General features: G+C 53.9%; 1 protein-coding gene and 1 non-coding gene across 4 annotated transcripts; both read right to left on the bottom strand.

Moving 5' to 3' along the window:
- Nucleotides 1–2,022: 2,022 nt before the first annotated feature.
- On the bottom strand, nucleotides 2,023–2,125 carry LOC121135572. Its single transcript, XR_005872669.1, has one exon. It is a non-coding gene; the product is annotated as a U6 spliceosomal RNA (small nuclear RNA).
- Nucleotides 2,126–2,842: 717 nt separating this feature from the next.
- Dusp8 (dual specificity phosphatase 8) lies at nucleotides 2,843–20,669 on the bottom strand. Of its 3 annotated transcripts, none has more exons than XM_013116405.3 (7): nucleotides 20,536–20,669; nucleotides 14,535–14,857; nucleotides 12,984–13,122; nucleotides 7,847–8,013; nucleotides 6,857–7,016; nucleotides 6,524–6,647; nucleotides 2,843–6,308 (listed from the first exon to the last, which is right to left on the bottom strand). In XM_013116405.3, exons 2-7 carry the CDS (start codon nucleotides 14,763–14,765, stop codon nucleotides 5,243–5,245), a joined length of 1,887 nt encoding a protein of 628 aa, XP_012971859.1. In that variant the 5' UTR covers nucleotides 14,766–14,857; nucleotides 20,536–20,669; the 3' UTR covers nucleotides 2,843–5,242. The 3 variants fall into 3 exon arrangements, with proteins under 3 accessions (XP_012971859.1, XP_040607184.1, XP_012971862.1); XM_040751250.1 differs by lacking the exon at nucleotides 20,536–20,669 and adding an exon at nucleotides 19,675–19,813; XM_013116408.3 differs by lacking the exon at nucleotides 20,536–20,669 and adding an exon at nucleotides 19,297–19,552.
- Nucleotides 20,670–22,694: the final 2,025 nt, after the last annotated feature.

The following is a 22,694-nucleotide window of genomic DNA, read 5'->3' as shown; positions in this document are numbered from 1 at the left end:
TTATTTACCCATATACACTTTCACCCTCCCTCTCTTTTCTCCATCCAGCCACTTCTTATCCACTTAACCACCTACTTGTCAATTTATTTATCCATTCATTCATTCATCCATCCACTCACCCACCCTTCCATCAATCCATCCACTGATCCTCCCCTCCACCCTTCTTCTTATTCATCACCTATCTATTCTATTCCTTTATTCTCCCACCTTCTCATCTGTTCTACCCTTTGTCTGAGGCTTGTCTTGAGGTTGTCTTGGCTATGTGTTATGCCCTGTCTCCAAGGACACACAAGCATGTGCACACACACACACACTCATGCCTGTGCGCTCTCTCTCTCTCTCTCTCTCTCTCTCTCTCTCATTGTCATTCTCACTGTCAACAGCTCTTGGCTGACTTAGGGCTGGAGAGAGGTGCAAGCTGGGGTCAGTCTTTAGGTATGGCAGTATAGGAATTGAACAGAGGGCAAGCCCAGCATAGTCTACTCTTATGCAGTCCTTGGTCAAGATGACCTCTAGAAGTCTGGATGAGTTAGTAAAAGGCACCTCCTTCACTCCCATGTGGAATCTTACACTGTTTCTGGGACCCTGCGGCCAGTGCTCCCAGCTGGCCTCCCAGGAGAAGTGCTGTCACTCGCCTTCTGCCATTGCAGGTGCTCATGTGCACTGAGGGGGGAAGGAGGACCCGGCCTGCTTGAGACAACCATCAGCTTTTCCAGTCCTTGGTTTTATTGACTCCGAGGGGCTGCCAGGGCTATAAATAGATGTTCCTGAGCTAAAAATAGTCTTGCTAGAGGCAGACTATGCTGCTGGCTTTCAGCTTCTCTGAGGGCTCTTGAGGATGCAGAATTCAAGATCTGCTGGGAGAGGGGCTAGCCACATCCTCTTCCCCTCCTCTCATGATTCTTCCTCCTCCATCTTCTGGCCTACACACACATACACACACACACACACACACACACACACACACACACACACACACACACCTCTACTCACATGCATGAGTGGCCAATGCCACTGTCTGCATGAAAACACAAAGGGTCTCTTGAACAGGATGGACAAACCTGGAGAATGCTGCATTAGTCAGGGGAAGGGATGAGAATTAAGATCCTCCAAGAAGCCCACTTAGGAATTCCCATAGGGCATCTAGGGTAGTCCACACAGAGACCAAATCTTGAGGTGACCCAGAAAAGCCACATCTGAAAGTCTGTCCTATGGAATGGTACATGCATGCTCACAGCCATATGACTTGTAACAACACATGATAGGTAAGCCTGGGCACTAAGCTGGACTGCACTGGTGTAGGGGCAGTTTGTCCAGAGAGAGGAGCCCTGTGTCTAGAGACAAGGATGGGCTCACATCAGGCACTCTAGTATGCTTCTTTTACAAAAAGCAAACTTTAAAAAAATTGAAGATGGCTGGGTGTGGTGGCGCATGCCTTTAATTCCAGCACTTGAGAGGCAGAGCCAGGCAGATCTTTGTGAGTTCAAGGCCAGCCTGGTCTATAAAGCCAGTTCCAGGACAGGCTCCAAAGCTACACAGAGAAAGCCTGTCTCGAAAAACCAAAGAACAAACAAAAAATTGAAGATGTCAGAAATCGTCCACCCCAAAGATGTGGGGTGGGAGCTGGGCGTTGGTGGCGCACGCCTTTAATCCCAGCACTCAGGAGGCAGGCGGATCTCTGTGAGTTCGAGGCCAGCCTGGTCTACAAAGTGAGTTCCAGGACAGCTTCCAAAGCCACAGAGAAACCCTGTCTCGAAAAACCAAAAAAAAAAAAAAAAAAAAGAAAAGGGGAAAGGAGAAGAGGAGAGACTCCTGGTCCCAGTGAGGGTAAAGAAGAAGATGGCTGTTGAGAAGCTCATGACCCAAGGTCTGCGCCTTACTCCCTTTACCCTTCTCTACTACAGGAGCGATGAGGAAATGAAGGGAGCAGAGGGGGCTGTAGCCATGGCAAGGACACATCCTATGGGGGACCAAAAAGGTGGGCTGCACCAGGGATCAGTTGGTAGATATACCAGGGGGTCTAAAAATATGGAATTCATCATGAATCTATGTATCACCTCTGCACAGGGCCATGCTGATCTCCATACTGTTCCAGTTTGAGTACTTGTGCTTCAGAAGTCAGCACCTCTGCCATGGTTCTGGTGATCATGTCACATAAAAGAATTACTTGTAGACCCCGTGTCTTTTGGAAAGACAGTGATGAGGTATGTGTATGTGAAAATGAGCTATTTACAGGAGGACTGTGTCATGAGGAGGGTTGACAAGCGAACCTCGAGCTCTCGTGTGTGTGCACGTCTATGCAGTTTACATGTGCATGTATGTAGAGGTCAGAGGTCAACCTCAGGTGTCATTCCTCAGAAACCATCTGACTTGTATTTTGAGTCACATACACATTGGCCTGGTGCACCAAGTAGGCTAGGCTGACTGGCCAGGAAGCATCAAGATCTTTCTGTGTTTACCTCCTGGCACTGGGATTACAAGTGCATGCCACCATACCTGACTCCAGTGATCCAACTCAGGCACTCATGCTTGCCCAACAAACACTGTACTGACAGAAGCATCTCCCCAGCCTGCAAACTGATACTGAAAGTTATCTAGTTTTCAGTGGTTTTAAGACTAGATTTTTTAAAAGGTGGGTATTTTACATCCTGGGAGGGCATTCCAGGTCCTATGCCCCTCCTCTATACCTGGCCTACCAAGGATAAACCTCAGATTCTTCTCTCTGCTCACTTAGCAAGTGGGCTTTGTAGGCCCTTGTCTAATGGAGTCCCCAGACTGCCCCCCCCCCAGTGCCCAACCTCACCCACAACCAGCCCTAAGAAAGAGGCAGCAGAGGCCTGGGGAAAACATCGTTCTCATGATTTATTACAACACATTGTTTCAAATACAAAAGGAGGGATGGGAAAGTGCGGCCTCGTGGGGCAAGGTCCCAAGGGGGAAGCTGGCATCCTGGTCCTCAGGGACCAGAAGCCTTGGGCAAGGGACCAGCCTCCTCTCCTATACTGGACTTTCCAGAAAACAACAGGAGGGGGCCAGGCGCATTCTGGGCCATTCCAGTGCCAGGCAGTGACCAGGTAGGAGGGGTGAGAGAGTGAGGGGCTCAAAGAGGACCCTCTACCCTCCACACCATGGACAGTGGGTGAAAAGTCACCAGGGAAGGCCTGTGCTCCATCACTTGCTACCCTGCACAGGGGCAGGCAGCTGGGACCTTCTCCTCCATCTTGTCTTCTCACTTTGGGGTGACCAAGGTCATGAGTGAGTGAGAACAGAGACAGACTGAGGTTAATGGGCCCCATGTGTCCAAGATAGATGCCATACCTCCACCAACAGAGGGGAGGGACCAGACCCAAGGGGGATCTTTAGGGTCCAACTGGTGGCCACATACTACTGTCTCCTGGACAGCAGTTGGGTGGGGGCAAGGAGGGGGAAGCCAGTGCGTCCTCCACACCCATGGTCACCTTAGAAATCCAATGACAGACAGGAGGCAAATTTACATAATTAATAATAATAATTAACCAATAATAATAATAAATACTTAAACCTCTAATCCATAGATTGCAAATACAACAATAGCTTATTTTCTCAGGGATCAGGATGGGTGGGATCAAGAGAACTGGATCAGGACTTTTGCTTAAGAAGGAGGATGACAGAAACACAGGGCAGTGGGTCAAAAGAACAGACAGAAGGACAGGCAAGGGAGGTGGGGTAGAAAGGGGCATCTCCAGGTCTTCTCCAGGACTCTGTCCTGCCCCAGCTGCCTGTTACCAAGCCCCTGGCTTCTTCCTAAAAGGACAGTCCCATTCCTAGACTTGAGGACATCTGAGGGCAAGGAGCCCTACTCTGCCTCAAAACTTGGGGTCCCAAATGGTCCAAGAGTATATTCAGCAAGGGTGGCTAGTACTTTTCTCCTGTCCTTGCTCCTAGATTGGCTCTGAGCCAAAAAAAAAAAAGCCACCTTGGGTGGAGGCTAGCACGTCATCTTGAAGACACTGGGAAAGTACGCTGGGAAGGGAGCACACAGAGGGACTCTCTCCTGAGAAGCCCCTGTAGGGATGGGGTAGTCACTAAGGACTTCCCTAGCATCTGTTTCTAGATGGGGTCTTTCTCCATTTGGAGATAGTTCTCTCAAAGCTGAGGATTCCCACTTTCTGGAAGCCTAAGGACTTGGTAGGTGCTTTACTCCATTGTAAGGAGGCCTGCTCCAGAGGCCACTCGACCTGCAGGTGCACCTGAATTCCAAGTCCTACCAGGGGCAGGAAGAGCCCAGAATGAGAGTTTGGATCTACCACCATTTATACTGGACCCAGAGCTCCCCTCTGACCAGCAGAGCTAGCCCCTGCCAGCCCTAGCTAGCCTAGCTCCCCCCACCAGCATTGGACACTGCCCAGTCCACGCTGGGGAGTCTCTTGGGCTTCCCAGTGGGCAAGAGCACCTGCAAAGGAAAGAGAGAATCCTCTGAATGGCCTCCTGGACCCTTTTGAGGAATTGGACCTCACTCTCATAGGAGTGTGAGCTCTTTTGTCTACTCCATCCTTGCCATAGGGGCTACCTCATCTGGCTTCCAGGAACCCGCCTCCTTGTCCAAGTCTCCCTGAAAACTCTGGTCCATGGGGTTCCGTGCCCACCAACACCTGCTGAGGAACAGCCCCGGGGTGATGGACCAGCAGAGAGGGTACACCTATGCCACTAAGACTTGGCAACTTGCAGTGGGGTGGGACTGCTGGTGGGGCCTTCTTCAGGGACACTAGGGTCTCCCTCTCCCCTTACCTATGGCTTTGCTATAGAGCCCAAGACATGAGAGACAGGAGAGGAGAGACCAGGAAGGAGGAAAGGACAAGGCAAGGGGTCTGCGGCTCAGTTTGTGGCAAATAAAGGGTTTTTTCCTCCCTCCCCTCCCTTTCTTATGTAAAAAGTGCAGGAAAGCTGGGCAGCTCTTTGCAAGGTCAGTATTATTTCCAGAGGGGAGGGGTGAAGAGGGGCCCGGGCCTGTCAACCCACCTTGGGGTTGAAGGTGGCCTCATATTGCTTAGAAACCTGTTTCAGTTAAATACCAGACAGTAAAAACAGAGCTTGAGGACCGCCCCGCACAGGTGCCAGATCACTATCTTAAATAAATAAAAAAATCGAAATATTTACTTCTTGATAAAAACTGCAGTAAAACCATTTACCTTTCTGTGTGTTATATATAATATATATTTATGCCTGGCCTGGCTGGAGCGGGGGCTCAGGGACTCCTGAAGGGTCACGATACTTCGATGACTTCCACACTACCCGAGAAGCTGGCTTGCTTGCCTAGAGCTGCCAGCTCCTCCCCACGCGCCCGCCCCTCCACCATGCCCTCTTCAAACTCCATCTGGCAGCTGCGCCTCTTGAACTGTGTATCTGAAGCAGGCTCCTCAGGCCAGCCGGTCCGCACGTCCCGGGGTTCAGCCCGCATCTCCCGCCTCCGCAGGTCGCTGCTGCTGCCACCTCCCGGTCCAGGTGCACCAGCACTCGCCCTGCCGAAGGCAGAGAACGCGGCGCCTGGGCTCTGAGCGCCCTCGGGGCTGAAGCACCAGGGTCCGTCCGGCGACGGTGTGCCGGGGGAGTCCAGTGGCGGCACCCAGCCTCCGGGGCCAGCCGGCTGGCCAGGGCCGGGTAATCCGGGTGCCGAAAGGGCCGAGAGGCCATGCCGCGGAGTCTGCCGAGCCGTGTCTCCAAAGTTTAGACCCAGGCCGTGAGCCGGGGAGCGGGCTGGAGAACTGGCCGGGGGACGTCGCCGGCGTGGTCGTGGGCGCCCCTCTGGAGCCGAGTCCGGGCTGTCCGAGCTGGGCGAGGGCAGGCCCATCGTGCCCCCAGACGGGCTGTCCAGCTTGCAGAGCTTTGGGGCTTCACCAGGGTCAGGTGGGCCGGGAAAGTCAGGCCTCCTGCTGGGTGCATAGGCCGACTTGATGTCCAGGGAGAAGGAGCGTTTCAGGCGGTTGGTGTCCTGGAGGCGGTCAGAGGAGAGGTGCAGGCCACGCAAGCCCTGCTGCAGTGCGCTGGTGGCTGGAGCTGTGCTGGGGATCAGAGCATCCCCTCCAGCACTTGGGCCGCCCTCCTTGGCTGCAGCGGCTGCCTCGCTCCCAGTGGCAGCGCTCTCTGAGGTAGATGGTGGCAGCCGGGGCAGTGGGATGCCTGCTGCCGGGCCCAGGAGGGGCTCAGGGGTCCCCAAGTGAGGTCCATCACTCTGCAGGGCAGCCAGCAGCTTCAGACTCCTCTCATACTCGAGCAACTGGCCCAAGAAGTTGAAGTTGGGCGAGATGGAGGGGCGCCGATCCTTCACAAACCTGGGCAAGCAAGAGAAATGCCTGTCAGAACAGGACAGGAATCCTTGTGATCGATTTCCCCCTGTGCCCAAACTTTGTGTTGGGCTCCAGCTTTCCCTCCCTGCCAGGGTAATAGATTGTACCATCCAAGTGGGCGGAGAAGGAAGGGGGGGGCAATGCTGTTAGCCATTGGTTGTGGAATCCCAGGTCCCCAGGGCCCGGGAGGGGAAAAGTACCTGTATGCATCGTCAGAGGACATGCCCATGGTTTTCATGATGTAGGCGATGGCGATGGTGGCAGAGCGAGAGATGCCAGCCAGACAGTGAACAATGACTTGGCAGCTGGACAGCTTGGCTTTATCTGGGGGCAGGTGGATGGTAGGGGACCAGGTGAGGGCTGAGATTGCACTGTTCCTTCCTAACTAAAATTAGGCCTACCCTCCCTATGGCAGACAGTGCGTGTGATTTCCCAGAGCTGGATGGCCCCAGAGGTGATCCTCCCCTCACCAGTCTTCCTGTAGTCAGCCTCCCCCACACCACAGAGCCGGACACATCCTCCCCTCCCCTCACCAATAAACTCAATGGACTTGTCCAGCCAGGGCAGCAGCTTTTCACAGTAGTTGTCATTGATGGGGATACGCATGAAACGGCTCTCACAGATAAAGTCCGGTTTAGGGCAGGAGTTGCTGGCATTGAGAACATAGCTTATTCCATTTTGGGTCATCAGATCCTAGAGGGATAGGAAGATGGGTCAGACTGGGATAGCAGAGAAAAGCAAAACGCCCCCTAGAGGAAGAGCTGAGGAGCGCTCTCTCTGTCTCTCTCTCTCTCTCTCTCTCTCTCTCTCTCTCTCTCTGTCTCTCTCTCTCTGTCTCTCTCTCTCTCTCTCTCTCTCTCTCTCTCTCTCTCTCTCTCTCTGTCTCTCTCTCTCTCTCTGTCTCTCTCTCTCTCTCTCTCTGTCTCTCTCTCTCTCTCTCTCTCTCTCTCTCTCTCTCTCTCTCTCTCCTCTCTCTCTCTCTCTCTCTCTGTCTCTCACCCCCTCTGCAGAAGAGAAGGGCTCTAAAGTCTTGTGACACTTCTGAGTCTCAGATTTTGTCCAGGATCTTGCTATATGGAAAAGCCTGGCTCCAGGAACCCCTTCTCACCTCAACCTTTGAGACCACTGGATGAGTACAGGAAGGATGGCTTCTGCAAGCCACACCCACAGCCTGCATTGGGCTCCCAGGAATTTTATGGTTGCCTGGGCGGTGCCTTCATCCTTTTCCCTCCTCACCATTTTTAAAACACGGGATTCTTTCAAAGCTGGCCAGTGGCCCAGTGACAAAAGCAGTTTGGCATGCAGGCTTCCAGAGCCCCACCACAGAAGAGTCCGGGAGCCTACTTTCCCACCTAGCCTCGCTGGGTTCCTCCCTGGGCCATGCTGGGGTCCTGGTGAGGTGGCTCCTCCTGTGCTCCCACCTCATACTCGTCTATCACCTGCTCTTCCCTTCAGACTATCTTAGGACCTAATTCCAGATCGCCCCTCTTTACACCATGAGCAGTGACCCCCTGTGCACTCACCTTGTTCAACACATCTTTCTGAGAGCCCAGGTAGAGGTGAGGCAGGATACGGGTCAGGCCCACACTGGGTACAGGCAGGCAGGGCTGAGAGAGGCTCATGGATGGTAGGGTAGCAGGTTTTCCCTCACAGAGGCCTGGGAAGCAGGAGGAGAAGGTAGCAAAGCCCCCTGTGGGAGGAGACAGAGAAAGCTCTTAAGGAGGCTGGCCAACCAGGGCAGGAGAGTTCCTCTGGGCTTAGCCACGCCCTGTAGACCCCAAGCCCAGCCTGCTTCTGGTCCAGCACCTGGACTCTTGCTGGCAGCCTACTTGCTCTTCTCTGCAGCACTGGGGGGTGTGCTGCTGCCCATTTAGAGCAGGCACCTACGCCCACATTCCTCCTCAGGCTAATTAGGGACTGGCTCAGGGGCACTGCTTTGATGCTCATAAATGTGGGGTCAAGGTGGCCTGTCATCACAGCACATGGAAGCCAGGCAGGGGATGGCTGAGACCTCATCAAGGGTCTCTTATTCCCCAGGCATGGCAAGGTGAGTCCTTTCCCAGCCCCAGTACATGACTGGCCTGCGGCCAGGCAGGCTCTTAGCCTCTCTCCGTGCTGATGCAATCCCTCCCTGACTCCAGTTGGCTGGAAGCCACAGGCCTGGGCTCTAGTGCCAGGACTGGGAGGAAAGGGCTTCTGAGGTGGGGCCTCTTTGGGCATGACATCATCCACTGGAATTGCCACAGCCCACAGGGCACTTGTGGTTCAGTCATGGCTCCAGTCTACCCAACAGGAGATGGCAGAGAAGCAGGGAAGCCTGTACACAGGGTACAAACAGCCTGCTCCCTGTGGCCACTGTCTACATCCATCTAAGATCCAGACTCTGGGCTGGGAAGAAACCCTCTACCAGTTTGAGATAACCAAGCTGGCTCTTCTGGTACGTCTGACTCAGTGACCACAGGCAAGGCACGCCTCTGGCCTCAGTTTCCTTATTTGCCTGCCACACAGCATTGTTGACAGGCTCAAGAAAAAGAAACAATTATAAAGATGTGAAATAGACCTAGCCACATCTAGTCTGGCTGGGGTTCATCCAGAAATCAGCTCTCAGCATGGTGAGTTGAGCTCAGCGAATGACTTCCTATGCTCCACAATGGCAAGTTCTGTCAAGCAAGTGGGCTCGTTGTCTAGTATCAATCATACCATCCAGAGCGCAGGACACCTGGGCTAAGACCCAATGTGTCCCATGGGAGGAAGTGAGGATAGGGTTCTGGGCACAGGTGTACACACACACAAACACACACACACACACACACACACACACACACACACACATTTTTCCCAGCCTGAAAAGAAGTAGGTGCCAGGGACCTGGATAATCTCTAAGAACAGGGAAGCTTCCACCTTTGCCTTCACACTGCCCTAACTCACAGACAGGATGCAGAACCCCTCAACATCAGTATATCTGTGTGGCTGCTACCTACGCCCTCGGTGAAATCTTATCTTTGGTGGCCTTAGAGGAGAAACAGTCCCTTCTTCAAGAAGGCTAGACAGGGAGGAACAGGTGGTATGGTAGTACCAGCAATGTTGCAGCTTACATGCAGGCACTCCAAGGGGAGGCTGAGTTGGGCATTGTGGGGGTCTGTGACTACTCAGGCCTAGACCCTAGAGGGATGGTGCTTCTGCATAGCCTCTTCCATAGGTTACAGCCCTTTTGTCTTCTTGTTACTCTGCCAGAAGCTTGGGTTTCAGTCTTTCCTCTACAGCCTGCTGAAGGGAGGGCATGAATTCTACCAGAGACCCCTGCCCACCCTACCCACAGGAGAGAGGTTCAAATGCATCCGCCAAGTATAGCCACCCAAGACTTCTCAGTAGTTCTCAGCCCTTGAGCACCCTTCCAGATCACTCCTACGGACTCCATCCCCCCAAGGTCTGAGGCTGTAGGGATTTGAGGGCTATCCCAGGCTATGTGGGATGATGGAAATGGGAGTACCAAGGTTGAATGAGTGCATCTCAACTATTTGCAAGTCTCTGGGAGGCCTAGAAAATGCTCTGGCTATCCCTGAAGCTCATTCTCCTATAGAACTTTTCCATCTACTGCTCCTACTATTTGTACTTGGGAGGTCACAGATAGTGCCCTTATCAAGCCTAATGTTTACAAGGAGACACATACAGAAATCTGCATTTATTTGTCAATGGACTTGGCACAGCCCAGGCTACTGATGGCCAGGCTTGTTCTGCTCTTATCACAGCCAGCTACCCATCAGGGTCTGGGAGATGCCAGCATCTCCAGGCTGCAGACATAGCTGTGACATCACTGACTCACATAGGTCTCACCAGCTCCTGGCTAAGGGTCTGCCTGCTGTGTAAAAGGGTAAAGCCCCTGCCTTCCTCCCCCTTACTCTAAAAATGCACACTGTGATGGTTAATGTTAATTGTCAACTCTACAGAATCTAGAATCATTTAGGGGAGGCTTCTCTGACAAGCCTGTGGAAAATTATCTCGATTGTGTTAGCTGATGTGAACATAACCATCCCCGAGCAGGGGATGGAGGACAGTACAGCATACAGGAAGTGAGTAGAGCAGCAGCTACCCACATTTACTGTTCCGTTCCTGATTGTGGATGTGATGTGATCAGCTACTTTAGGCTCCGCAATCTTAATTTCTCCACCATGATGGTTACACCCTTATCTGTGAGCCAGATAAACCCTTCCTCTCTGAAGGTACATTTGACCTTCAAATGTATTTTATCACAGCAGAGAAAAGGAACTAAAGCATACTGACATCTAGGTTAAAGCTCTTTCTTAATAAACTCTGACTTTATTTAATGAAAAAAGGGACTAAGTTCATTACCCTCTGTGGTGGTTTGAATGAAAACGACCCACATAGGCTCATAGGGAGTAGCACTGTTAGGAGGTGTGTTCTTGTTGTAGGAAGTGTGTCACTGGGGGTGGAGTTTGAGGTTTCAAATGCAAGGCAGGCCCTCCTACCTGCAGATCCAGATGTAGAACTCTCTGCTGCCTCTCCAGCACCATATGTGCCTGCACGCTATTATGCTTCCTGCCATGATGATAATGGACTAAATCTCTGAACTGTAAGCCAGCCCCAATTAAATAATTTCCTTTATAAGAGTTGCTGTGGTCATGGTGTATTTTCATTTCGATAGAAATCCCAACTAGCCAGGTGGCCTTTACTCCCAGCACTCAGGAGGCAGAGGCAGGTGGATCTCTGTGAGTTCCAGTCCAGCCTTATCTACAGAGAGAGTTCCAGGACATCCAGGGCTACCCAAAGAAACCCAGTCTCAAAAACCAAACAAATAACAAACAAAACAGAAACAAAAAAGAAACCCTCCCCCCAGATAGCACCACAGGGGGCACTGCTTGAATTCCCAGTTCCCTCTCCAGAGTCCATTCACTGGCCATACTCATCTCCCTGAGCTTCTGGTGAGTACCAGCCAGAGGTGATATTTAAAGACCTGGCCTCTGTTGTATTTGGCCAGGAGGCCAAAGAACTATGTATGTGCTATGAAATCACCCCTAGCCCCTGCTCAGTAGTCTATTTCTGATTCTATACTAGCTCAGCAGGGGCTGTGCCAATGTGTTGTCACTCTGAGTCTGTCTCAGACTGCATTGATCAGGACTCCCTGGCTCAATGTCTGGATGAATGGAACAAGGACTCAGACTTGGCAAGACAGACATCTAGAACTGGAGGGAGCTGGGTCGAGCACAGCCAGGTCCAGATGAACCCTTGGGAGGATCCCAGCCCAGGACTACCCCAGCCTCTGATATTGTCATTGCCCCTTGCCCTTTGCCCAAGGCCCTGCCAAGTTTTGAGCTGTCCTGCTGGGGCCAGGAAGGGTGCTGCTCTGGAATCCTTTATATTTTCAGAAGAACTCCATGCTTCCAGTCATGACTAGGGTGGTGAGTTGGGGTCCTGGAGGTGTTCCTGTAGGCCTAGTGGGCTTGTAAGAAGGGTCAAACTCCTCTTCCTCCTAAACAAAGCCCAGGAGGCTGGAGCTGTGGTACAGCTATGTGGCTCCTGGTTCTAAGAATTCTCACATGCACAAGCACAATAAATCATGAGTCCTACCCAGACAGGCTAAGCATCTGTCCAGATACCGGAGGTGGGGTGCATGCACATATATATGTGGCTGATACCAGAAGCTCAGGGCACATAGACACACAGATACCCTTGGACCATACTGGCCTAGAGCATGGTGGGACATAACTCATATCCAAATAGACACTCATTCCACCCATGATGCTGAGTCTCCAAACCACTTGAAGCCCCTCAGGTTGGGGTCATCTACCTAGAAGTCTGACTAAAGCAGTCTGGGCTCTCCCAGTCTCCCTCTCGGGTTGGGCTAGATGTCATGGTGCTCATGGGATTCCGGTGCCACTGAAATGAGCTGGCCACCCACTCACTTATTCCACTCCATATGCAGTGGGTGTACAGGACACTCCATCAGCTCTGTGCTATGCAGAGGCTTCCAGCATGGGTAGAGGGCATCAGCAAAGAGCCCAGATTGCAGTCAGCCAGAGTAGGCATCCTGGAACAAGCCCACTCTAGCAGCTATTTAGGAATCTAGGCTGCCTCCCAGGGAGGTAGATTCTACAAAAGCCCTTTCAGCCATGGCCTGAGGGTGAGTGTGCCTAGCACATGGTTGAGAGTGGGAGTATTCAATATTAGTCAGCGGGTGTGTGTGACTCTGAGTAGGGACTGGAGGCAAGCTGGCTAGACTGCTTTTGGAACACAGGTAGCCCAGAGAGATCTGCTGGTCCCTCAAGTAGCAGCCACAATGGAGTAGGCTGTTGTTAGGTAACCTGTGGCCAGCTGGCACCTCTGTGAGTAAGGCCCCTGCTATGTGACCAGTTCTGGGATAGACCAAGGTTTTCAGAAGTTAAAGCCTCCACTCCTTCTCCTTGAGATGGGGACAGATTGTGGCCTGAGACCCTGGATCCCTCTCTATCAAAAACGTGGCTTTGGGGAGTTCCTGCTTGCCTATCTCTTCTGCTGTTTTGAGAAATCCAGAGATGCTAGGATCCCCCTCCTGTCTCTGCAGTTGGGTTTCTCCTCTGACACTCCTAGTCCCAGCCAAGCGTGTGGGGAGGGGTGTTTGGAAGAGAAGGTGTCCCATAGCCCTGGCCCACCCCTGGAGTTTACCTGTGAGGATGGCCACGCTGTCGAAGCAGCCGTCCAGCTTGCTGAGCAGGATGGACAGGAAGCTGTCTGCTGCCAGCACGCTGGCATCCCGAGTGCTCTGGTCATACACTACCACATCCTGTGGTTCTGTGGCATCCACCTGGGGGTCCATTAGGGCAGAAGTTAGGCCATTTGGAAAATCAAGGTGCCAGAGGACAGGAGGTAGGAGGCTGCTGTCATCCTCCCTTACAACGCCCTTGGATGGGCAGGAAAAAAAATCCGATGGCTCCACTGACAGGCTTTGTACCAGGCAAGGACTGGAGTGGGGTGGGGGTGGCTTGAGTTCTAGGTAGCCATGCTCCTCATGGGTAAAAGTACCAGAACCAGAAGTGTTAAAGAGCACAGGTGGGTATAATGGGGCCCAAGAGAGCACATGCGCATAGCCTGAGCCGACTCCTAAGCTTCCTGGAAGGCAGTACCTCTCTTTTTTTGTTTGTCACCCGTCCCAGACCTGATGGAGAAATGGATGCTGCAAGAGGACCCTCCCCTCCCCAAATACCACCAGGTCAGGAGGAAGAAAGAAGCTGCCTTTCTCCCCACTGTGGTGGCCTTAGGGCCAGATGTTGAGGGGCTTTTGCTCAGACAGGCTGATGTCTCTGCCTCCCAAGCACACTCAGCCTTTAAGCCAGCTGAGCTGTCAACCCCAGGCTGGATGATGTCATCAGCAGCCAATAGAATTGCACTCTGGCTGGAGTCCTCGCTGGGGGTGATTAATCACTGGATTCCCTTCATTGGCACCACAGGGAGCCCGTTCTGGCCTTGGAGTGGGGGACTCCCGACAAGCGGCATCCCACCTGGGTTCCCTCACATCACAGCTTGGAGTCAGACAGTTTGGGGACTGAACCCCTCCTAATGCCTCCGGTTCTGTTGACATGCCCCTCTAACCCAAAGGAGGGGGGAGAAGTTGGTAGCTGGTGCTATCCCAGGCCACATATGCTCCTGGATAAGCTAGTCCCTCCCCCAGATGTTTCACTGGGTAGTACTGGGGAGAAACCTGTCCCTTCCTGCCTGGAAGGATCGTCCTTCTTAGGGGCCACAGAGAGCATTCTGGGTCACTGAAGACTGGGGGTGGGAGGAGGAATGGGGAGGCTAGTGAAATAGTCTGCCCAGTATAATCCCCTTTGTTACCCCCTCCTGGCCTCACTACAGTCAGACTGGCCAGACCCAGCTGTCCTTGTCCTCAGAATGCCTGCTTCATCTACCCTATTCTATCCTCTATGAAACCCCAGTTCCTGTATCTATTCAGCACTCCTTGTAGATGGAGAGACAAAGGCGCGCCCCACCAGTTCCAGAGGAAGGTCTCACTAGAGGGGACTGCTCTACAGCACTCCCAGCTGTGACTCCAAGGAATCCAGTTTGGAATTAGGTGACAGAGATGGGGAAGTAATTGATTAGAGGACTCATGGGCACCAGGCCTAGGAACTCCAGTCTCTTTCAGAGGTGACATGTGCATGCTTGCCCAGGAATGGTCAGCCCCAGGGACCTAAGTATGCAAGGGTGGGACACAGGTACCTGGCTGCGTGTAGCTGGCTGGATGAGCTCAGCAATGGTCACTTTTCCCTGCTGAAGGCGCCTCTTCACCAGCTTGGAACAGCAGATATTCACAGAGCTCAGCACATGGCAGCTGTTGTATTCCACGAAGGATCGACTGTCGATGACCAAAGGTCCCCCAGGCCCGCCACGCAGTAGGCTGGCCAGTTTCTTGGCGTCCATCACCTTCCTCGGGAGCCGATCCCCAGCCATGGTGGGGTGGTAGGCAGTGGGGAGAGTGACCCCTGAAGTGAGGAGGGTGTGGCCTTGCAGCTTTCTGGGTACCCTAGTGCATGGCACCAGACCTGAAGGAAAGGCGAATGGTCAGCGGATGAGGGGATTCGGGTAGCTGCTGACTTTCAGGCAGGCACTATGTTTGACAGCTGGCATGTCCTTTGGACTCTACCTCCTGGATGGATGAATCAACATCTTACCCAGCAGGGTGAATATATAGAAGAGACCCTGACCACCCCCTACTCTGCCTGGGTTCTGGTGTAAGGCAAAGGACAAATGAGGACCCAGAGGAGCATTCTTGTTATGGGCTCTGGGGTGCAGCTATACTTGCAGCTTCTAGAACCTCTGTCTTAATGGTCTCTGCATTTTCCTCTTCTCAGGACCCTAGGGTACAAAGTTTGTCTCTTCTCTTTTCCCCACTAGGGACTCTCAGACCTCCCTCCTTTTCTTGACACAGTGCAGCGTGGTCAATTCCTAGACTCCATCTCCAGGAAAGGTTCTCTAAGCCCATAATCTGAATGCTGGTAGACAGAAGGGCAGGACCACCCGCACCCCCACCTGATTCATGGGTTCCTGTATGCAAAGGCCAGGACCACCCGCACCCCCACCCAACTCACGGGTTCCTGGACGCTAAAGGCCAGGTGCCAGGGAGTTCCTGTTCTACTGCTACTGTTGTGTGCATCCACTGCACAAAGGGATGGGGGCTGTCAGCTCTAGGCTGAAGGTTGGGGTACTTAGATGCTTAGAACTGCTGGACCTTCTGCATGACCCCAGAAGCTCTTTGGCTGAAGAATGTGTGGAGGAACTGGTGATAGATGTCATCAAGCGACCTAGAAGCCCTGTCAAGCAGGCTTGAGAACCCTCATCTGTCAAGTGCTGTCTCCCCTGCAGCTCCCAGGACACCTGCAGTGTCGGGACAATGAGTTTGCCTTAAAATGGGAAAGTTGAGGCTTGAGGAGGTGAAATAGCAGGCCCTCCTCCCTGCATCTAACTTTACAAATATAGTGGGGTAGGAAGGAACCTGACTCTTTAGACACTCCCTTGAGCCCTTGCTTGGCTTGGCCCATTCCCACTCCTCCATGGAAGTCAGGGATCCTGGGGTGAAGTGTCCTCTGGCTTTCCTGGGGCCATGTAGGCAGCCTACATGGAGCCACCATGCTGGTGCAAGGGCACAACTTCCAGGACCTGAGCCGTGCACGGTCAGTGGAGACTTTGGAGTGCTAATCCCTGATATTTACATACATCCTAGGTCTCTCTGCAACCCTTCACTTGGGGATCCAGGCCTGGGCCAGTCACACCAACGAAGCTCAACAGAAAATAGACTACTTATTATGCAAAGGGTTCTCTGTCTGGTGAAAGCATTCTGTTTGGGGACATTTCCCTGAGTTCTAACCAGGATCTTGCATGAGGGAATAACAGGCTAATGGTTAGGACCTGGGTCAGAGGAAGGAGCAGACCCTCCCATTAGCAGAACTGGACAGTGAGACTTAAAAAAAATCCAGGTCTTTGAGAGGACCATAGTGCAGGATGCTGGTGTACAGAGGGCCTTTGCTAGTCCCCTGGTCCTGCCACCCCGAAGTTTCCACCTCCTCCCAAGAGAATGGATGAGTTAACTGCATCAAGAGAAGCAGCAGAGAGCGACTAGTCTAGGGAGCTAGAAGGCGCAGCCCCACCCTCTCTGCAGCAGCCCTTGAGCCACCCTGAGGGACGCTGTGCTGGGGATGCCCCCTCTGAAGACCCTCATCACAGCCCCGCCAAGGGATGACGACTGAGGATGGCAAGGAAGGGAAGCCTGAGAGCCAGAGGGAAGGGCAGGAGAGAGCTGGTTGGTGGCAGGTGGGATGGGGGCAGCTTTGTTCAGGACTGTTACCTGTCCCTTCCTCTGCCTCCCAGAGAACCCTGAGAACTGAAGCTGGGCCCTATTAACCATTACAGTATTGTTATTTGCAGCGGAGGGGGACTCATTAGCAAGTTAGCACCTCCGTTGTTGCCATGGCAACAGCAGAGGTGCCAGGCAACGGCTGCTCCTACTGCAGCAGCCACTAAGCAGGCTGCTCTGCAGAACAGACAGGTCTCCCTCCTCTATGCTCCCACTCCTCCATGGCAGGCGCCCAGAAGCTCTGACCTATTGCTCAAAGGCAGCGATGAAGCTCCCTTTTCCAACCCTGGCCTACTTGGCTCTAATTCCCAAAACCCAGTCCTACACTGCAGCTCACTGGCTCCCCATTCCTCTGAGGCCATCAGTATACTGCACTGCAAAGATTTGTATGAGCCCCCTCACACAGGAAACCCTATGCTATGCTGGTTTCAGTAGCATATCCTGACAGCGCATCTTTGTACGATCACCCCTGGCTTCCTCAGTGTTGGGCATCAGGCCTAGAATTCACTGGGGCTAGAAATAGAGATGTGGGGTTAATTCTGAGAGGGTCAGCACCGTACACATAGACCATGCAAAATCTGAGCAGAGCATATGATCTCAAGTACTCCTGGGGAAAACAGCTATCAGCCTGTTCTTCCAGAGCCTTGAATGGGGTTGGGGGTGGTCAAGACCCTCCAGGCAAAGGCTGTAGGCCTTCATCAAAGGATTTTGAGCCAGGAGGTAAGCATTCCTAAGTCCAAAGTCAGGAGGAGCCCTCTCCTAGGCTCAACTAATGGCCACGCCCCTCAGAGAGGTCCCAGATGCCCCCCACCACCCTGCATTGCTGGAGGTCAGGTCCACAGTTCAACCTTTGTGGAACTGTTCCCTGGACACAGGAACACACCCCTTTGCACATTGGCAGATGCATGCCTTGTTGACAATCCAGCTTGTCCCTGAGTACAATTCTACATGCATCAATGTGCCCATCTGCACATACACACGGTGCTACAGTCTCCTGGAGTGCATGACGGAAGTATACAGTTGCACATGCAACCTCGTTTTCTGTACACCAAAGCTCCTGGTGCTCATATACCAAGTGCCAGCCCATTACCATTACCTTTCACACTGGGGTTCCCACACAGCATGTTCAGGTCCCTAAGTCCTTATGTGACCAACAAAAGCTCAAGTCCTGGGTGGCATCCTCACCAAGCTAGTTCTTGCTCAGTGCCTAGTAATAAGGAACTCCCTACTTCCAGAGATGGCTGCCAGGACCACTGTAAGACTGGGTACTTCTCATAGTAGTCTAGCCAGAGCATCCTTGCCCAGAGTCAGGCAGGCTCTCAGAAAAGAGCCAGCAATAAGAGGCCCAAGATACTGTGATGCCAGCTCACTGTCACACAGGGCACTTCTGGAGATTGACAGAGACCATCTCCTAAGGGGTTCAAATACTCCTGCATGGCAGTTTGAGCCCATGGCTTCTCTGGCCAGGTTGCTCCCCTGCACCCTTGCCCCTGGGAGAAGGGAGAGAAACATGGCACCTGGCCAGGTCAGGAAAAGACAGTGAGAGAGTTGTGGTCCTGAGAGGTCCAGTCAGAGGTTCTTTGGCTCCTATGGTTCTTAAGACCACAGTAAAACTGTCTCTTCTGCCATGGGCTCAGCCTCTGTCCCTGCTTTCTCTGTGAGCTGCATATCTAAGTCACCCCAAATCCACAGATATACCCCACTGAACACCTGTCCAGTTGAAACTTATGGGCTGGGACATCAATATCAGCCCAAGAAGAGAGATGGTGGCAGGAGTCCTAGACACATTGACTCGAAGTATCTTTCTGCATTTGTATTCAGTGCTAAGTCTCCAGAGGCAGCCTCAAGTCTCCCCAAGGGTGCAGGGCAAGGGGGAAAGAGAACCTGCCCAGCAACTCTCCCAAGATCTCTAGGCTGACTGCAGCAGTCAGACATAACGATGAACCTACAGCTCCCGGTCACATGATCTGCTCATCTGTAGCAGGTGCTTGTTGACCAAGGAGTGGATGCACGGGGACTCTGACCTCTGAGCAGAGCCTGGCACTGTAGGCTACATTCACCTACCCAGCTATCCCCGTGGGGGGGGGCAAGCAAGTGTGAGGGTGGGTCTACAGGTCACTAGATTTCCATTCTGAACCCACTCATACAGTGAAAGAAGCTGTGCCCCTGGCCTGAAGCACCCCCACCCCCACCCCAAGCTGCACAACAGAGCATTGCAGATGCCGCACTGGTCCCCCACCCCCATCACTGCATCATCAGGGCCCCCATCTCTGTTGCAGACGCAGCATACCCTGTCAACAACGAGTCAAAGGCAAATTTATCGAAGAGGTCTGATCTAGTAGAATTTGGGCCTGTCTTTATCCCTCTACCTGCAAGGTTTGGCCCACAGGTACCCGCGGTGGGTGACTGGCCGCTTCTTCCCAAGGTGGGCAGAGAGGCTAGGGAGACAAGCTGCAGGAGGCAGCTGTGCCGGCCCCTCCCCCAGCATCGCGCCTGCTGCCTCTGTGTTGGGTAAGGATGTTCTTTATCCGCAGAGGCCAGTGGAGCACCCTGAAGTGGGGGTGGCCAGACAGCAACAGAGAGCAGGAGAGTGGGGGTCCTAGGGCCTCCCCCTCCAGACACTGCGCCTACCACAGACCGGAGCCGACCTTCTGGCGTCGGAGGTTTCGCATCTAGCCGCCGGCTGCAGCTGCGGACGACCTTCTCCAATTCTGGCGGCCAGCGGGGGCGCCTTGCAGGGAGTCCCACCGATCTGTGCTGGATCTCAGCCCTCCCCCACGAATGCCTAGGTCTCTAATGGGTGTCCCTCCAGATAAGAAGGAATGCGTGGAGAAAGACCTTTCCGTGCGCCCACGGATTCGCAGCGCGCGCCGGCCGCGGGGCAGAGCCATCTACCCATTCCTTGGCGCTCCAAAGAGCCTCCTCCAGGGCGCACGCCCGCTGAAACCTCCCGCACGCACCGGGCCCACACCCGGCTCCGAACCGGACCGGTGCCGGCGCCCGGCTCACCTGGCTCTCGCTTGCCTTGGGGGTGCCCCCGACGTCGGTGCCGCGCTCAGGGCACCCGATCTGTCACACCGCCCATGGGCCCGTCGGGGGCCCGCGCAGCCGGGGCAAGGGCCGGAGAGGCGCGCGGGGCGCGTCGCCGCCGCCGCCGTCGTCGTCGCCGCCACCGCGGGGAGCGCTCACTCGGGACGGAGCGCGCGCACTGCGGTCGGGCACGCGCGCTCACGGCGCGCATCCCAGCCCGCGGCTCGGCGGGCGCGGCTGCCGGCTCCGGCCCGGCTCAGAGTCCGGCGTCCGGCGTCCGGCGTCCGGGTGGGGCGGGGGTCCGCGGAGCCGGCTCGGCCACCGCGGGAACCGCGAGTGACAGGCCCGGGGCGGAGGGCGGGGCTGCCGGCGGGGATGAGGTCATGCCGAGCGAAAAAGCCCCTGACGTCACCTGCAGCCAATCAGAATGGGCCGCTCGGGGGCAGGTGACGTCAGCGGAGCGGGCGCTGGGTGCGGAGCCCTGGCGGCAGCCGTGGGTCTTTCTGCCACCGCCCTCGGTCCCCCACACCCCGCGATCCTCCGGCACCGGTTCTTAAAGGGGCCACGCATGCCGCGGCCCCCCACCTCCAGGAATCCTTCCCTGCCCAGGGCTCCTGGTGACCCCAAGAGCCCTCAGCCTCGCGGCACTCTGACCCGTGCCCACTGTCCCTATGTGCGAGGGTCTTCCCTTCCCGGTCCTCTTGGACTGGAGCTGTTGTCGGTTTCTCTCCTTCCCCTAGCCTTTGTTCACGCGGGGACGCCCACCAAGAATGCGCCTCCCTAGCCTTGGTGCGGCCCGGACACGCGCTCACAGAGAACCGCATCCTCAAAGCGCCTTACCTGTGGTGTCCACATTTGACCTCTCCACGACCCCTGGAGGTGGGAGCCCAGCTCTCCACCTTGCGGGAGAAACTCCAACGAGATGTGGTTTGCCTCAGGTCACTCATCCCGGGAACTCGGGGGCGGTGCTCCAGACACACTAGTGCTCCCCAGGCGACGCTCCCCTCTACCTATGAGATCTAGTCCCTGACGCTTCCAATGAAAAGCCGCCTGGAAACAGTCCTCTGCTCCCACCCGACATCTCCCCTGCCCGCTGGGGACTGTCGACCTCATCCCACTGTGCAAGCACAACCACGTGAGCACTCAGAACAAAACATGGGTAATTACAACTAGGGCAGAAATACACAGGGGTCAGGCAGATCTAAGAGGAAGGGGATTCTTGGGCCACCTTAGTCGACCTGCAGGCAGGAACCACTTGTGACCTTAGTTTCCCCTCCCTCCAGGATCTCATTATACAACCCGGGTTAGCCTAAGATTCTATATTGCATCCCAGGCTGGTATCAGCCTTCTGAGTGCTGAGGTTACAAGCACTCACCATGATGCCAGGCCACCTCAGACATTTCAAAAAAGTGCCTCTATCTAGGATGCTGGGTGAACAGTGAGGTGACCAAATAACATGAATCTCCTGGAGAGGTGGTTCTGAACTTACCCTTCGAGTACTGGCTCTCACTATAAGTGAAAGAAAGAGCTTGGGAGAAGGCTGGTTGGATGAAAGGTCACAAAAAGTGAAGTAGGCACAAAGGAACACTCCTATGTTAGTGTGGTTGGGGAAGAATACTGCAAACAACAATGGGTGCTGGTATTGGGCAAGGCTCTGCAGAGACCTTCTCCTCTACGCTGCTGCATCCTGCTTGGCTTGCTTCACCGTGGGTGTTTTAAAAACAGCTTGCAGAAATTTCCCTATGTAGCCCAAGGGGAGTCTGGGAGTCTAACCTGGGATTACTACAGGTTGGAGGGAAGAGGTGTCTCTGGCTCAGAAATAGCACAAAATAAACAAACAACTTGGGAGTGCTGCCAGGAAGGAAGCATGAGGAGCCCAGGGATGTTTGGGGTTGGCACTGGGTTCAGATCTTTCTCTCCCTGCCTCAGGCTGGACCCTGTTGGAGATAACCCTTGAAGCTGAAGCTTCGCTGGATGCTTAACCAGGTCAGTGTTGGAATGGGGATTGCTGATGTGCTGGCTTTCTGCCCACTTTAGCCCAAGGAAAGGGGAGGCTGGAGTCTGGGAAGGGGGAGCAACTCAGGCTGAGACGTGAACAGGTCCAGGTGGCAAGTGGGGCATGTACAATTCCTGAGGAGACAGCAGCAGACCTGAGAGCTTGGGTCTGCACGTGTGGGGACTGATAGAGGAGCTGTCAGTCTCCTGGTGTGTGTGTGTGTGTGTGTGTGTGTGTGAGAGAGAGAGAGAGAGAGAGAGAGAGAGAGAGAGAGAGAGAGAGAGAGAGAGAGGGAGAGAGAGCTGGCTTCTCGCCCGACCAGGCCCAGGAGGAGTCCTGTGGGGACCCAAAGAGAGTGTCCAGGTGAGGAAGAGTATGATACGTTATGGTCTGATACTTTGGGAGTGTCCATCAGATTTCTGGTTATGCTGAGGCAGATTCTAGCTAGGTTAGAGCAACAGGGCACAGGTGACCTGGAGGTCCTTCTTGAAACTCCAGGTGGGTGGGGTGGCCAGCAATCTGTCCCCACTCTTTTGAGACTGGAGCACAATATTGTAAACGGTATAATCTGGTTGCAAAAAGTTCTAAAGTATTTCAAGTAAATTCATAGTTTTGTGTTGGAACACACTTGTGGTTGTGCTGGGACACTTACAAATTGTGGGTGGGCTTGCTAGACTCTTCCATATAAACAGTGCTAGTTATGTACCCTTCCAGCACTACCTGCTCTGCAAACCTGTGCCTTCTCAGTGGGGGGCTGGGTTCTTCCCATTCCCGATCTTGTTCCCTCATACCCCCAGTAATGTGAGGCAGTCGTCTGGAATGCTGGTCACTAGAGTATATATTCACAAACTGAGTGGAGGTTAGAAGTGTCTGGAGCCGGCAAAGCAGTCTCTGGGTGCTTCTCTCATCTGTGCTGAATCTAGTAGTGATCTCTGTGTCAAGAGCGGACAAGATCCAACTTCTGGCAGCCTTGTGGACACCGGAGTCCGCAAGTGAGCGCACC

This window comes from Mesocricetus auratus, unplaced genomic scaffold (genome assembly GCF_017639785.1).
Source record: "Mesocricetus auratus isolate SY011 unplaced genomic scaffold, BCM_Maur_2.0 Super-Scaffold_4256, whole genome shotgun sequence".
NCBI classification, from domain to species: Eukaryota; Metazoa; Chordata; class Mammalia; order Rodentia; family Cricetidae; genus Mesocricetus; species Mesocricetus auratus.
The sequence above is the reverse complement of the archived record's forward strand: the minus strand, read 5'-3'. Positions and strand labels throughout refer to the sequence as shown.

Excerpts from the sequence above, each read along its gene's own strand:
- Dusp8 (XM_013116405.3), bottom strand. The coding sequence starts at position 14,765 with ATGGCTGGGGATCGGCTCCCGAGGAAGGTGATGGACGCCAAGAAACTG. Across the intron at positions 8,014-12,983 it reads CAGCGTGGCCATCCTCACAG|GGGGCTTTGCTACCTTCTCC; the intron begins GTAAACTCCAGG and ends CTCCTCCCACAG. Across the intron at positions 6,309-6,523 it reads TCCTCTGACGATGCATACAG|GTTTGTGAAGGATCGGCGCC; the intron begins GTACTTTTCCCC and ends TTGCTTGCCCAG.